Source organism: Manis javanica, chromosome 11 (assembly GCF_040802235.1).
Source record: "Manis javanica isolate MJ-LG chromosome 11, MJ_LKY, whole genome shotgun sequence".
Classification (NCBI taxonomy): Eukaryota; Metazoa; Chordata; class Mammalia; order Pholidota; family Manidae; genus Manis; species Manis javanica.
This window is the reverse complement of record NC_133166.1, coordinates 19,901,002-19,916,855: the sequence shown is the minus strand read 5'-3', so window position 1 is coordinate 19,916,855 and position 15,854 is coordinate 19,901,002. Positions and strand designations below refer to the sequence as shown.

Sequence of the window (15,854 nt, the reverse complement as noted above, 5' to 3'; positions counted from 1 at the left end):
GGCCCAGCTGGTAAGTGGCAGAGCTGGCATTTGAAACCAGGAAATCTGGTTCTTCCTGAAACCTACCCACCATGTTATTCAGCCTCTAACCTATGCTAATCAGATCACGAGGGGGCTGTGGGCACCACCTACACCCACCCAGGCACAGCTCCCTGGCAGCCTAAGTCCCTCTGGTCTGTGACAGAGGCCTGAACTGCCCAGTCCTCAGCTTCTGGCCACCCAGGAAGAAGGTCACCCACCAAGCCCACTAGCGGAACACAAGAAAGGGGTGACTCAAGAAGGGCTTCCTCACACATGCAGGCTGACTTAGTTCCACAGGGACGCCACGACCCAGAGAGTGGTGAATGGCGTACCCAAAGTCACCCAGCAATGAGTAAGTGTTAGAGCACACCTGGGACCCTCCTGGGACAGCGCCACCCAGCTGTCCACCCCCCTGGCCCTGGCCCTTCGCCAAAACCCAGAAACTGCATGGAGTGGGTGGTGGGGGCGGCAGGGGATAAAGCTGCAGAAAGACCCAAGGGCCAGCTGTGCGGCCAGAGGCCCAGAGCCCTATGGAAGAGACCTCCTGCCTCACCCAGGCCCCCACCCATTCAGGTTCTGGGCCTCTGGGAGCACCCCCCAGGGAGAGAGGCTGCCTGGTGCTCAGCCACATGAGGGAGGGGTCCTGCCTCCCGCTGGTCTGACATCAGCCATAGCACCCCACTTGCTCCAGGCTCTTTGGACCAAGCCTCTCCAGGTACAGGGACCCACGGCACCAGCTGTGGTCTCCGCCAGGCCTAGCCCAGCTCTGGTCAGAGGGAAAGTGGCTCAGCTGCTGTGGTGACTTCAGTCACACAGAACTCCAGGGACCTGCCTGGTTCAGTTCCTGGAGCCTGGCTTCCCGGGGTGGGGTGGGGGTGCCGTTTGGCACCAGGTCTCCCGGGAAGGAACAAGCAGTTCCTCTAAAGTGGACTCAGAATGGGGCCAGTCCCAGAGTGGAGGAAGTACATCTCCAGAGAGATGACCCTGCCAGGGAGGGACAGAGGGGCTGGGACAACAGAGTCCTTTGTTTTCCTCTCAAAAGCAGCCACCCTGTCCTGCCCCACCCCCTCTGTTCTACACCCCCTACTAGGACTCAAGCCACCACGGGGGCAGGACCCATCCTGCAGACAGGAGAGAGGGAGGGAGGGCACCTGACACCATCAGAGATAATACCCACAGCTCATCCTGGAGACGTGCTCACTCTCAGGGGCCTCCAATCTGACTGCGGGGGGGAGGGGAGGTCCTCCTGCAGAAGCCTGTCTGATGGGGAGGAGCCAGGCTTCACTCTCAGGAACCCCATTCTGATAGGAATGTGACATTTGCCTCCCTCAGGACTTCCCAATCTGATGGAGGAGAACCCCCGCCTCCCCCACCCCACCCTGTGCCCAATCTAATAGGGGAACCATGGCTTCCATCCCTAGGATTCCCTAACGGGAAAAATCTAATTTCAGCACTTCGGATGCCCCTGGGCTGATGGCAGAGGCAAGAAAGGAGGAAGGAGTTCAGTCCAGTCAACAAACGCCTGCCAAGCATCTCCTGTGAATCAGACCCACGAAGACAAGGAACAGAAATAGCCCCAAACCACAAGCGGCTCACCAAGTGGGAAACAAAGACACCTGGGATATGAATAAATGAGTGAGAAAGCGCCAGGAAGCCCACCGGCCTCCCTTGCCGTGGAGAAAGGCCTGGTGGAGGCCAGGAGGCCACGCGGGCTGTGCTGCTTTCCAGCCATTGTTCTTCCATTGCTGCAGCCCTGAGGTGTGGCAAGCACACAACCCAGGACCCCTGAGCCCCTGCCAAAGAGCGGCTTCAGCCTCCAGCAAGGAGGCCCAGGATTGGAAGGAGGAGAGCTGTGGAGAAGTCTGAAGCCCAGGAGCCTAGAATCGGGCATCAGAGACAGTGGGTCAGGCTCAACACTTCCACTCCCAGCAGCCCCACAGGCGGCTCTGGCCAAAGCCACAGGACTTCCCCATGTTCCAGCCAAGATGGGTCACACAGAGCTTAACCGCCAAGAGAGACAACAGCCAAGGTTCACAGAGAGTTGGTGATTATGCATCCCCATCACACCCGCCCTCCTTCCCTGCCAAAAAAGAAGAGTTCATAAACATCTGTAGGAAAGAAATTCCATTTCATCCCATTGCCTCTAGTCCCTCCTGTTGTCTAACTGATCCTTCATGTTGTCAATTGAGTTACAAAGAACCAGAGGGGATGCACAGTTTAAGGATGGGGCTGCCAGGGAGGAGGGGGGACCACCTGCAAGCCAGACAAGTCTTCCCTGGGGGAAAGCTGGAGCAGCAGAGGGGCCTTGCGGGCAGACAGGCCTGGGTCCTGAAGCTGGCTGGCAAACTGCAAGTGGACAAATGACTTAATCTCTCCAAATCTGTTCCTCACCTGTGAAATGGGAGCAATCCCTACATTAATAGGATCACTGGAGAACCAAATGAGAACATGCATGTAAATCTCCTGACACATACCAGACACCCAGCCAGTAGGCTAACGGACTCCACCGCCTCATTCATATTTCTCTCTCCCATCTTTTCCATAGCGTTTGTTTGGATCACACCTTCTCAGGCTCCTCCTAACGTACTCACTGGTCTCCCTGCTTCCAGGCCTGCTCTTCCCATCCAGCCTCCATGCCACTGTGAAAGGCATCCTCTGAAATGAAAATCTGCTCCCATCCCTCCGGTCCTCACACTCCACTCTGAATCACCACTGACTGCAAGAGAAAATCCTCTCTCCTTAGCTTGGCATTCCAGGCTGTTGGTGCCTGGCCTATGCTTACCTCCGAAGGCTCACTGTCATGCCCAGCCCAGCCCACTCTGCACATATTGCTTCATGCCTACAGGCCTTGCAGATTCTACACCCTCAGCCCAGAACAACATCCCTAATTCCACCCTCATCTTTCCAAATGAAGCTTCGCAGCTCCAATGCCACCTCTTTCCCAGGAAAGCTTCCCTCACTGTTCCCACAGGTAGAACTGGACTGGGAACTCTTCCCTAAGCCTCTCACAGCACATATGACCCTGCATTATAATTACCTGCTTGACTCTAAATCCTTTGGGGAGAGAGTAGAGCCATTCATCTCTGAATCCCCAGCCACTGGGGCTGCCTGTTGAATGGAGGCATGACTGTGCCTGGAGTGGCTTGGTAGAGTAGCCATCACACTACCTGCCCTGAAATTAAGCCTACCCAGGGATCGTCTCATCCCCTCTTCCCTCCTTGACCCTGGAATTCCTAGAGGGCAGTGACAGTTTCTGACTACTTCTCACTGTCACTTTCATATGAGGAGGGAGGTGCAAATCCAGATGCAGGATGGAGGTGTTGACTCCCAATCCTTCAAGGATTGGGTATTTGCAGTTTCCTCTTCGAAGACAGAGATAAAGTAGAATCCCATTGCTCACGGAACAAGGCAAGGTCCAGCTCATTGTTGATTTTGCCCTTCTCTTCCAAAGTACTCAGGAAACCTGTCTGGAATGGAGAAGGAGGTCTCCAGGGCTACAGGGGAGACGGAGAGGGAGAGCAGGACCACCATCAGAGCTTTGCCAGGCCTGGGCTCCAGGCTTCATGCAGCATCTCTTCACCCACCCAGTGAATTCAGTAAATGCAAGGAGAACACTGGAAATTTTAAGTATTGATAGCTCCAGTTTACAGAAGGTCCAGAAAGGTGAAGACAATTTCCCAAGGTCCCTCAGTGAGTTAGAGGAATAGAAGGGGAAAGAATGGAAAAGGCCCCAGGATAGAATCTCCAACAGGTAGCCGGCTGCTCATGGCTCCCCATCCTGCTGACAACCTATGCCTGCAGGGGATGTAATGATACTCCTCCCCAAGTGACAGAGATGCAACCGGGGCCCAAGAGGGGCTGAGTCACCCTGATGGCGAAGCAGCAAAGGAAGGATGAAGGAGAGGAGCTAGGAAGGGCTCCTGACTCCCTGCAGGGAGAAAAGTCCAACCTCGGTAGTCAGGAGGATCCTGGCTTTGGGGGACACAGACTTGGTGAAGGAGAGAGTCACACACCCTCCTGCTGAGGACCTGGGTCACAGTGCTGGCCAGCCAGCTGCAATGGGGACTAGTCATCAAGGTGAATGCAGAAGCCTCACGTTCTTCGGCAGCCTTCCCCACCAGTCTGTGCCTCCATCCACAGAGCAGGGCACCCCACCTCGGCCTCCAACCCAGAGCCCATGAGGGGCTTGGCAGTGCCCAAGGTGAGCCCCTAGAGAAATGGACCAAGTGGGCTCCAGCCTCGGCCCTGCCTCTGAAACCCCATGACCTTATGCAAGTCAAGGAACCTCTTTATCACTCTGGTTCCTCTTCTAGAAAACAGGAAGAGGAAAATTAACCCCCCTGAAGAGCTGTCAGGAGCATGGCTGGGAGGCAGTTTCTAAACCTTAAGAGCACAGGTTATCTCTGAGCCTCAGTTTCTTGTTCTAGAAAATGGAAATAATCTCCAGAGGACCTTTCTTATAATGCTGAGACAGTCAGATGGCAGTAGTTGTAAAACTGCTTTGTCAGTGGTCCCAAAACAAGATGACCAACTGGAGCCATTTCTTCCTAGTCTATCAGTTCCTTAACGGAAGGAATGGGACTTGCACGTCTTTGATCCCCACACTATGCATAGTACACAGCAGGAGCTCAATAAATAATTCTTGGAAACAAGGAGAGGGAAAGGAAGGGTGGAAAGAGAAGAAAGATGGAACAAATGGGGCACAAGGGTAGAATGAGGGTGAAAAAAGAAAAAAATAAGACAAGGGTTGCAGAAGGGATAGGAGAAGGCACTCAGGGGGAGCTTCTATCAGGGCTTCAGGGAGAACGCAGTGAAGGGGTAGAAGAAGGGGGCAAAGCTGAGCACCCACCAGGCTTAGCTTGGTCTGGCAGGTCTGTTCCCAGGGGCCACCCTGCCCCAGCCTCCTCTACCTTTTGCCCCAGTTGCCCATTTTAGAGGCATAGCCTCTCCCTTCCTGAGTCAGGGCAGGATCCTAAGATTAGGAGCCCCTCTCCCTACCCCAGCTCCAAAGAGATCTTGGCCAGCTGCCCCAGGCCCCACGAGGTCCCAGGGAAAGGAAACAGAATGGATGGGATGCATTTTTTTCCCAGGCTCTAGGGGGGCCTCCCACCCTGTATAATGTGTGTGTTTCCACTTCTCACCATGTGGGGACTGGAGTGAGTGTGTCAGCAGCCGCAAGGGCTGTTGCAACCCTGGATGCCAGTCTGGGTGGGCTTTTGTCTGATGCGTGTCTGTGGGGGTCAGCATTGCTGTGCTCTTGCCAACACTATGTTGGTGAGATTGTGCCAGCATAAGCGTTCGTGTCAGTAAGGTTGACAGCGTGCGTGTCTCAGTAACAGTGTTTGCTTCAGTGAGTGCAAGTGACAGGGTATGTGTGCATCAGTGTAGGCCATGCGTGTGCCGGCATGAAGGGTGTAAGGGTTGATGTGTGCTGGAGTGTGATCTGTGTATGCCAAATGACTGTCAGCAAGGATGTGTGATGAGTGTGTACCAGTGAGTGTGTGACAGTGTCACACTGTATGTGATCAGTATGTGGCAGTGAATGTCTGTATATGCTAACATGAGCGTGCCCATGGATGAGTGTGCCCATGTGTCCACATGAACGTGTGTGCCTTTGTGTGTCAACCTGCCCCTGTGCCTCTCTGTGTCTGCTGGCCAGTGAGGGGTGTCAGTGAGTGAGTGCGTGTGTGTGTCTCCGTGGTGAGGAGCCGCCAGGCAGATGGGGCGGCCAGGTCCTGTCTCTCAGTAGCCCCGCGCGTGGCCCTGCCGGCGCCCACACAGATGAACCCGGGCAGAGGAGAGCTGGGTGCCCGGGGGCTGACCGCGAACGCAGAGCCAGCGCGCAGACCAGAATGCCCGCCCGCGCCCTCGTCCACGTCGCCCCCATGCGCACTAGGCCGGGCCGCCGCCCCCAACTCACCGTGTCCCTTTGTCGCCCATGGTCCCCGGCGGCCGCAGGGAGGACCACGGCGTCAGCGCTCAGGCTGGAAAATCCCCGGCCGGCAGGAGGAGCGCGGGCCAGCCGGCTGCCGGCTCCCTGCTCCGCCTCCTCCGCTCTCTCGGCCGCCGCCGCCGCCGCCCCCCGCCGCCCGCCGCGCGGCGCCGCACAGCACAGCGCGCGGACCGCGGCCAGGGGCGTGGAGCCGCGCGGGGAGGGTGCGCGTGTCTGCGGGTGCGCGCGCCGCCCGGCCCGCCGCGGGGGCAGGGCGCCGGGACGCCTCAAGGCCCGGAACTCGGCATTTGGGTTTCGTACGGCTGTGTGTGCAGCTGTGTGCGTGTGCGTGTGTGTGGTGTACGTGACGGCGCACGCTGGGATGTGTATACGTGCGCGTGTGTGCACGCGGGAGTCTGTCGGTGCGAGTGCGTGTGCACAGCTGTATGCACGGGCTGGTTAGAAGGTGTCTTTGTGGATGGTGTGCACGTCTTTGTGCAGTTGTGCGTGTGCAAGCATGCTCCCGGTGCACCCCGGGCCAGCCTTTGTGTGTGGGCAGGAGGGTGGAAGCCAGAGGTCTGACGACCCCAAGGCCGAGCTCCTGGCTGCATCGCCTGGATGGTTGGGGGTGTGGGTCGGTGGGAAACCCCATGTGCCTACCCTTCCCCATACACTTCCCGCTCCACCCACCCGCCCCGTTGTGGAGAGGTAACATCCAAGAGCCCTACAGGGGACAGGAAGAAGGGGCGGAGGGGGCAGAAGGTAGCATCAACGCTGGGAACTGATGAGGGTGGGAGGGGGACCCAAGGCAAGCAGGGTGGCAGTGGTGGCTGCCTAGGAAAAGGAAGCAGTGAGGAGAGAAGATAAGGAAGGGGCCACAGCACTGGCCATGCTATGGCCTGGGAGTCCGAGGTGGTGGAGTGGCATAGTGGGAAGGCCCCAGACCAGCTTCATGGCCCACTGTGGGTGATCCAGGACCCATGGACCTCTCAGAACCCATCTCTAAACATGTAAAGTGGATAATACCACCAGCTTGCGGAATTGTTCATACGTGTTTGCTGGCCTCCTGAGTGCCTAACACACTGTAAGGTGCCTAGTAGATGGTAGCCCATCCCTCTTCATGGTGTCCTGCGAAATCCTAGCTGGGACATGTTCTGTCCAAGGTCCCTTCCTGCTTTGCAGGTAGTAGGAGAGTGCGAGGTCTTTCCCACCCCCTACTGCTGGGATCTGGCTAATTAGCCCTAATAGGCCCCTAATATTGGTGTATTAATAGGAGGAAAAGGAAGCTATCATTTACTCTGATGTGATTGTGGTTCTGTAAACAGCTCCTATAATTATGCTCAGAAGCAGTTACCTATGCTAGTTATATACAGTTGGGTAAGGATATTCCAGTATAATAATTATTATTATGTTCAGATGGGTGACTGGTTGAGGAGCAGGTGCTGATGGGCAGGCAGGGTTGTCCAGGGTCTGGGCAATGCTAGGAATTAGGAGAGTGTGGATCAGGGCCCAGAATCTTCCTCCTGGCCCTGGGCCCTGGGCTTCACCCTCATTCCCACAGTGGCAGGAGAAGAAGCCACCTGCTGTTTCTGGTGAGGTCACAGATCTTGAGAAGAGCACATCAGAGCCCTGTGCTGACAGGAGGCTCCCTGTGAGCCAGAGAGTCCCCCAGCCAGGATTAAGAGACCTGGTCCTAGCACGTTTGGCATCAATTTCCCCACTGCAACATCTGACACCAAATGTGATTCCCACATGTCCAACCCACATGCAATGGTGTATTTCTTCCCTACACATATGTATAACAGTAATAATATTATACACAACAGTGATAGTAGTATAACTTCCTTCAGGTACTCAGACCCGATTCCAGTGTGTGTAAATATGTGGGAGGGGGTGTTCCCATACATACTTACACCAAACAATTCTCGAATACCAGCAGAATGTTGGAGAACTCAATTCTGATGCTATCTGCCTGGAGACAGCACCAGAGTCCCACGTTAAGGGCTCCGTCCTACAAGACTGCTCTCCACTCCCCACTCCAGACTCCTGGTCACAAGACCCAGGCAGTTCCCTGTGCTACTGACCTACCCACTACACACTGGAGGTTCTCATAACCTCCCCCTTAGGTTCAATTAATTTGCTAGAGTGGCTCATGGAACTCAGGAAAACACAATTTACGTTTACCAGTTTAATAAAGGATACCGTAAAGGATACAAGTTAAGAGTCTGATGAAGAGAGACATAGGGCAGGGTCCCAAATAAAGGAGCTTCTATCCTCATGGAGCTTGGGGCCTGGCTTGATGGCATGTGGAGGCGTCTGGTTCCCCAAGCACAGAAGCTCTCGCCGACCAAAAAGCAGGATCCAAATGCACACAGAAGTCAAAGCAGAGCAGAGAGCTATCACATTCTTCTCAGAGGTTTTTGTGAGGGCTTCATTGCATAGTCATGGATTGACTAAACTGTCGCCACTGACTTATTCGATCTCCAGCCCCTGCCCTTGGGTGTGGATCCAAAGTCTCTCATTAACATGATAAAACACCCGTTACACCTTTAAGACTCTGCAATGTTTTCAGGAACTGTGCATGAAGACCAAATATACCTGGTATATACATATTTGGTTTCTAAGAATGACCAAATGCATATTTCTTATAACTCATGATATCACACCCACCTAGAAAACATGGGCTCTACCCACTGCATGATCTCAGTAGCTCTCCTCATGATGATGCCCAAAGCACCTGGATTTAAAAATTCAGGTAAGTTCTTCATTTGACTATATAAATATTTGTGTCCTACTATAAAACATAATGTTGTAAATTACTTCCAAGTAAAACAAATCATCCAGGAAGATGCATCAGATGGTTTCAGGTAACCCCTATCCCCACACAGCTCTTCTCAGCCCAGTGTGGAAAACATGGCTCTAATATGCTAGGGACAATGGTAGACTGTGGAGTTGATGTGCACAATTTAAAGTACATCCCCACTAGCCCATGAACTTCATGAGGGGGTATACAGAGAATGTGGCTCTACTTGACACTCACAATCTATGAGATAAATACTCTTTTCCCTTTTTTATAAATGAGCAAACTGATACTCAAAGAAGCTACTAGTTTGCCTAAATCTAAACCTCCTATGGACCTTGGCCATTGACCTCCCCACCTCTGGCCCTTCTCAAAGGGAAGTTAATACATAGTAGAGCCAGAACTTGGTCCTTTATGTATCCTTCATTCAATGTCTGTTTGTTGAATGTGCCGTGCATGGTTCTAGGAACTCACAAATCACTGATCAATAGGACAAACAGAGCTGCATTCCAGTGCAAGATCTAGGATGGGGGAAGAGGAGTTAAGGGGATATTTTTGCTTTACCTGTCAGGCTTTTCAGACAACACAGCTATGTACTCCTAATATAATTTTAAATTAATAAAAATGTGAAAGTATAGTCACGTTGAGGAGACCTCTGTAAACAATCTAATTTCAGGCAGTAATGAGTGTTATAAAAAAAATTAAGCAGTGATAAAACAAAGAGAGATGGGGGCAAGTATACTTTAAAGGGGCTCTTCAAGGAGAGGCCCCCTGGACTGGGACCTGCAGGTAAGGATGTGCAAAGTGAGGTGTGCAGGGACAGCCAGGGGATTGCTGCCCAGGCAGAGGGAAGCAGTGGAATCAGAGGAAGCCTTTTGGAAGCTCAGGAACAAGGATGGGGGCCTGGGTCTGAGCGAACAGGGAAGGAGTTGTGTAGATCATGCAGGGCTTGTGGTCAGGGCTGAGGGGTTTGGGGAGCTTGTGAAGGACTCAGGAGATGAATAAAAGTACCAACTTTACATTCTCAGAGCCTTTGGATGGAGATATCTTGGAGTGAGACAAAAGCAGAGGCAGGCATCCCATTACTGCAGTAGGCCAGAGACAGTGGATGGTGCTTTGGACTAGGGTGGTGGCAGCAGACATGATGGGGAGTAAAGAGGTTCATATATATTTGGAGGTAAAGCCAACAGTATCTGCTGAGGGACTGGCTGTGGACAATGGAGGATCCAGGATTTCTCTGAAGTTTGGGGCAGATCTTTGTTCCACTCTTCGTGCCAGTCACCACCCCGTGCATATTCTCCAAGGGCACTGATGGTTGAGAGGACTCGAGGGTCCTTCCTTCCTGTTTCAACCTATTTGTTACACATCCTATACCTGAAAACCAGAGTAATATTCCTATGGGGCAAAATAGATTCTACTACTGAAGCTCATAGGAAATGGTCATCTCCAGCTATGTCACAACTTGGGCTCATGCCTAAAATTTACTACTCTCAATAAAAATTCCTTACCAAAACAGAAAGAACTGAGAAAGGAATCATTATTCCCACTTTACAGATAAGAAAACAAAGGCTCTAAGAGGGCAAGTGCCTAAGCCAAGGACACAGCAAATAAAAGGTAGAGCTTCATCTCATACTTAGAGCCTGTGCTTCTCTGGCTAGGTAGTTGTTGGCAGATTAAAGCCTGAGTGAGTGAGTGGCTAATTTTCAGCTCCCTGTTCAACAAAGGATGTGAGGTTGGCTGACACAGGCCTTTAAGATGTCAAAGGTTAGTAAACTAAGGAGCTTTCTACCTCTGCCCCAACTGGAAATCTGGGCATCATCCCTGACTCTTCCTTTATCGTCCCACCCCCAATTCGTGTGAGACCAGTCCTGGACATCTACCTCCTGAGTGTCTCCCAATAAAGCCAGAGAGGTAGGCAAGAGCCAGACTTGGATCGTGTTAAGGAATTTGCTCTTTATCCAAAGATCAATGAAGAAGCTTTGAAAGATTTTAAGCAGACTGGTGACATGCTCAGTCATGTGTTTTGAGACAGCTCCTCTGGCTGTTGGGTGAAGAATGGATTGGGTGGGAGTCTAATTGCCGGAAACCAATTAGGAGGTGGTGTTGGCAGTTTAGGGGAGGAATGATAACTGCATTCCAGGGAGCGACATGCAACAGCTGCAGAGCCAGGGAGGAAGGGAAGGTCATCATACTTTGGAAGAATTCGGATGATCTGTGGCCAAAGTACAGAGAGGGGAGGGGAGGGCTGGAAAGCAGAATGGGGCCATATCCTGAGGAAGCAGGTTCACAGATGGAACCGCTCTGTAATGTGGCAGTGGCTGTTTTAGGTTTGCCTTAGATCTGGTTTGTCTACTAAGACGGCTTTGTGGGTTTTGGGGGCGTTTTTTTGTGGGTATGGTGGGTATTTAACTATCAGTAGGTGGACAACTCAAGATTCTCATTTGTAATCAACAAAACCAATTCTGGTTGACAAACATACAAAGAAGTTACTAGCAGGATATTCAGCGGAGGAGCTACTGCTGAATAATGAATACCACAACTCATATCCCCACTACAGACAGCACCAAAGTTAGGCCCAGAAACTAGATATAGCCGCTGCTGCCTATCACCAGAAAGGATTCTTTGCTAGCCTTCCGTCTGCGTCAAAGTCCCCCATCCATCTGACTGGCCAAGCTAAGTCATGTGTCCTTACTCTAGGTCATGTGACCCTACCCTTGCTGCAAGGACACTGAGAAACTGTGTGGTCGACATCTGTGATTTCCATACCGAGAGACAGGCTTTCACTTACTCCAGGACTCATAAAGTAGAGGATTCCCCAAACGTAAGAAGGAGTTTAGAGGCTAAGTAGCCAAAACCACAAATATCCACTTTACTGTGAGATGCAGCTGAGTGAGTTACATTAACAGCTCAGAGCCAAGAGATGGCAGGAAGGGACAGACACCCGTGCTAACAATGAGGCCCTTGCCAGGTTATATGTTAGCTTCCTAAAAAAGAGAGACAGTAGTCTGATTCTAGTGATGGTGAAGTAGTTTATATCAGACAAAACCTCCTGCAGATAACAATACAAACTTTGGACAAAATATAAGAACAAGGGCTTGAAAGCCCTGGGGAGCAAACAAAACAGTCCAAAATTGGATGGATTTTACTCTTGGAAGATGGGAACTGCAGTGGGTGAAATCTACTTTTCTGTGCTTCTCCCTTGAGGGTATCCCCCAGTTAGGGCAGTGTAGGGAAGCTAGAACTCAAGCAGAAACTTTGAGGGAGCAGAAAGCTGCTGGAGCTAATAGAGGAAGAAACTGGTAGCTCCTAGAATGGCTGGAAGTTGAAGGGTGAATCCTGGAAAGGAGGGAGTTGCAGAGGGGTTAAGACTCCAAATCTGTATATAGATTGTCCTCCAGTCCTGGGCTGGCCCCTAACTGTACATACATGGGGATGACTCCCAGTGAAAAGCAGTAGCTAGAGAGAAGAAATGACTGGGCAGGGATTTTGGACACTTTCACTATGGGGGAGATAAGTTTGAGTCTCCCCAAGTTATAGCAACTTAGGAAACACCCTGGGCTTTCTCCTGAAATGTCAGAAATGCCATACCCTAACAATAAAAACTGTGCCCCAAGATTAAGGATTTTGGCCCAACATTATTAAAAAACAAGATGAACACAATAGCCAACAATTGAAAACAATCTAAATGTCCATCAATACAATTAACAAAATGGACAGACAAAATGCAGTGTATCCATGCAAAGGAATACTATCCAGCAGTTAAAATAAACAAAATACTGATCTCACTATGATATGGATGATCTTCTAAAACATTATGCTATATGAAAAAAAATTCCAGGCACAAAAGACCATATGTTATATGATTCCATTTATATGAAATATCCAGAAAAGGAAATATATAAAGAAAGTAGATTAATAGCTGCTCAGAGTAGAGTGAGTAGGGGAAAGATGGGGATTAGCAGTAAATGGTTGACATTTTAGAATTTTACAACCAACAATCACAGAATCCAGTCTTTTCAAGTACACACAGAATATTAATCAAGACAAACTGTATGCTGGGCCATGAAAAAGAAAAGACCTAAATGAATTTCAAAAGATTAAAACCTTACAGACTATATTCTCTGAACACAACAGAATTAAAGTAGAAATCAATGAAATTAAGATATCTAGGGTTTTACATATTTAGAAATTAAGTGGCAGACTTTTAAACAGCCCATGGATCAGAGAAGAAATCACAAGGAAAATGAGAAATTATTTTGAACTAACTGGTTAAAAAAATGCAACATACAAACATTTGTGATGCAGTTAAGGCAGTACTTTGTGGGAAATGTATATTTTATATGCTTATAGTAGAAAGAACAAACGATTAAGAACCAATCATCTAAATTTCTACCTTAAGAATCAAGGAAACAAAAATTGGATTAAACCCAAGGCGGAGGAGAGGAAATAATAAATACAAGAATATAAATCAATGAAATAAAAAACAATAGGGAAAATCAACAATGTCAAAAGTCAGCACTGTAAACAACAAAATATTAAGGTTATAAAATCCTGGTAACACTGATTTTTTTAAAAAATGAAACACTAATTACCAACATTAAGAATGAAAATGAGAATGTCATCAAATCCTATAGACATGATATGACTAAGGAAAATTATGAACAACTTTATGCCAATACATTCAACAACTTAGATAAAATGGGTAAAGTCCTTGAAAGACACAAGAGACCAAAACTGACATTAAAAGTATAGAAAATCTGAATTCATAATCAAATTTGATTTCATTATCAAAACCTTGTCATAAAGAAACTTCAGGGCTAAAGGATTTCAATGGTGAATTATGAAAAACACTTAATGAAGAAGTAATACTAATCTTGCACAAACAGACTCAGAAAATAAAAGAAGGAACTTTTCCCAATTTGTATGTAGCCAGAGTAACCCTGATACTAAACCTAAAAATGATATTACAAGAAAAGAAAACATCTATAGATAAATATTCCATATGAACCTAGATGCCAAAAATTCCTAAACAAAGTGTTAGCAAACTGAATCTGAATCTCTCCCTACGTGAAAGACCAAGTGGGATGTATCTCAGGATATAAGGGAGACTTAACACTCTAAAACCAATGTAATTTTCTTCATGAATAGTTAGAGGAGAAAATCCATATGATCATCTCAATAGATGCATTTGACAAATTCAACACCCATTCATGAAAAAACTCTCACTCAGCAAATTATAGAAAGGGACTTCCTCAACCTAATAAATAAAGGGAAACTATGAAAAGCCTACAATTAGTATGATTGATACTTAAAGTTGAGATACTGAATACTTTCCCCTTAATTGGGAATAAAGCAAAGATCTCAGTCTCAGGATTTCTGTTTAATGTGATACCAGAGATCCTCACCATTGTAATAAGGAATAAAAAGAAATAAAAGGCGCAAAGATTGGAAACAAAGAAGTAGAGCTATCTGTATTTGCAGATGACATGATTGTTAACATAGAAAATACTAAGGAATGTACGAACAATGACTAGGATTAACAAATTATGTCAATATATAAAAACCAATTGTGTTTATACTAGCAGGAAAGAACTGAAACGAAATAAAAAATTCTATTCACAAGGGCATCAAAAAACATAAAATTCTTAGGAATAAATTTAACATGAAACATGCAAGCCTTTACCCTTACACTGAAAATTATAAAACACTGTTGAGAGATCTAAATAAATGAAGAAATATACCAAGTTCATGGCTTGGAAAACTCAATATTCGGCTGTTTTCCCAAAATTGATCAATACCATCCCAACAAGCTTTGTTTTTAGTAGACATTTAAGTGGAAATAGCTAAATCAGTCTTGAGGGAAAGAAAAGAACAAAATTGGAGGACACATACTATATGATTTCAAAATTTAATAACAAGTTACAATAAAAAAGACAGAATGGTATTGGTAGAAGGATAGATATGTAGATTAATGGAGGGGAACTACGCCCACAGGTAAATTGTCAACATCCCCATATGGATTGTAAACTCTGTATCTGTATCTGTATCTGAATCTGTTTGGTCCCTTGCTGCATCCCGAGAGTGAATTAATAAATAGGTGTAAGGCAGCTTAATAATCAGAGCATAGTACATAGTAGGTAGTTAATCATATTGATTAAGTGCATTTTAAGGAATGGACTGGGTATAAAAATCTGGTCTCCTACCAAGGTCGAACTATATGCCCCGAGACATGCAATTTCTGAAAGTGGAAAAACCTTATTCTATCCCATCCCACCTCTCCTAGTTCCTTTCCTTGAAATTCTCTCTTCCCTTCAGCTTCACCATCCAGAAATCAGCATCACCAGCTCCCTGACTGCTCCCTTATCTGCTCCCTGTACACACACACCTTACTAATGTAGACCCTCCAAAATTCAGACAGCAGATCATGCTGACAGCTCTAGAAGTGACACCCACAAGCCCTGGGTTCCTTGGTCTCCTCTAGCAGAGCAGAGACCAGGGAGACGTGAGAGCTGGGATTAGAATTATCCCCTTGGAAAGGGTGACCAAGTGCTCAGCTTGCCCATGACAGAGGGGTTTCCAGAGATGCAGGACTTCCTGTTTTAAAACTGGGACAGCAATGGGCAACCCTAAATGGCTGGTCATTGTACCTCCTGAGAATCCTCCCCCATCCTCCTCCATCCTGAAAAGGAAAGTGCAAATGGACTATACCCTTCGCGTGGTGGGGAGTGCCAGCTCTAGGTGGAGCCATCTTGTAAGGATTGGTTTGAATGTGAAAAGCAGAGATGGCTCCTTATCCTCAGCCTTAAAACAGGGTCTGAAGCTCAGCAAGGGCTAGGTAAATTGTTGAATGAATGAACTTGCTTACAGAGGAAAGGGGCCCTGCCTGGGGGAACACCCCTACCCAAGGTGGCTATTTCTGCAGCCACAATGCTGCATACACTGCACCTCATCCATCTCCATCACATCCCCCAACCCAATGCGCACTTTCTGTCAAGCACCAGCATGTTTTTGCATTCAACATTTACATATGTTTTAATTATATTTATTAAATATTATTCTTATAAAACTAATACATGTGTGTTGTTTTTAAATGCTTTAATA

At 48.3% G+C, this 15,854-nt stretch overlaps 1 protein-coding gene across 2 annotated transcripts in view; it reads right to left on the bottom strand.

Annotated features, from left to right (window-relative positions):
• ARRB1 (arrestin beta 1) overlaps window positions 1-6,239 on the bottom strand; it is a 70,103-nt gene extending 63,864 nt beyond the window's left edge. Inside the window, exon 1 of one of the 2 annotated variants that reach the window (XM_017642379.3) lies at window positions 5,942-6,239. Coding sequence is in view for 1 of the 2 variants with exons in the window: in XM_017642375.3 (XP_017497864.1) it covers window positions 5,942-5,961 (20 nt within the window). In the remaining variant the exon portion in view is untranslated. The remainder of the gene's footprint in view (window positions 1-5,941) is intronic. The other variant, XM_017642375.3, reaches the window with a different exon arrangement.
• Window positions 6,240-15,854: the final 9,615 nt, after the last annotated feature.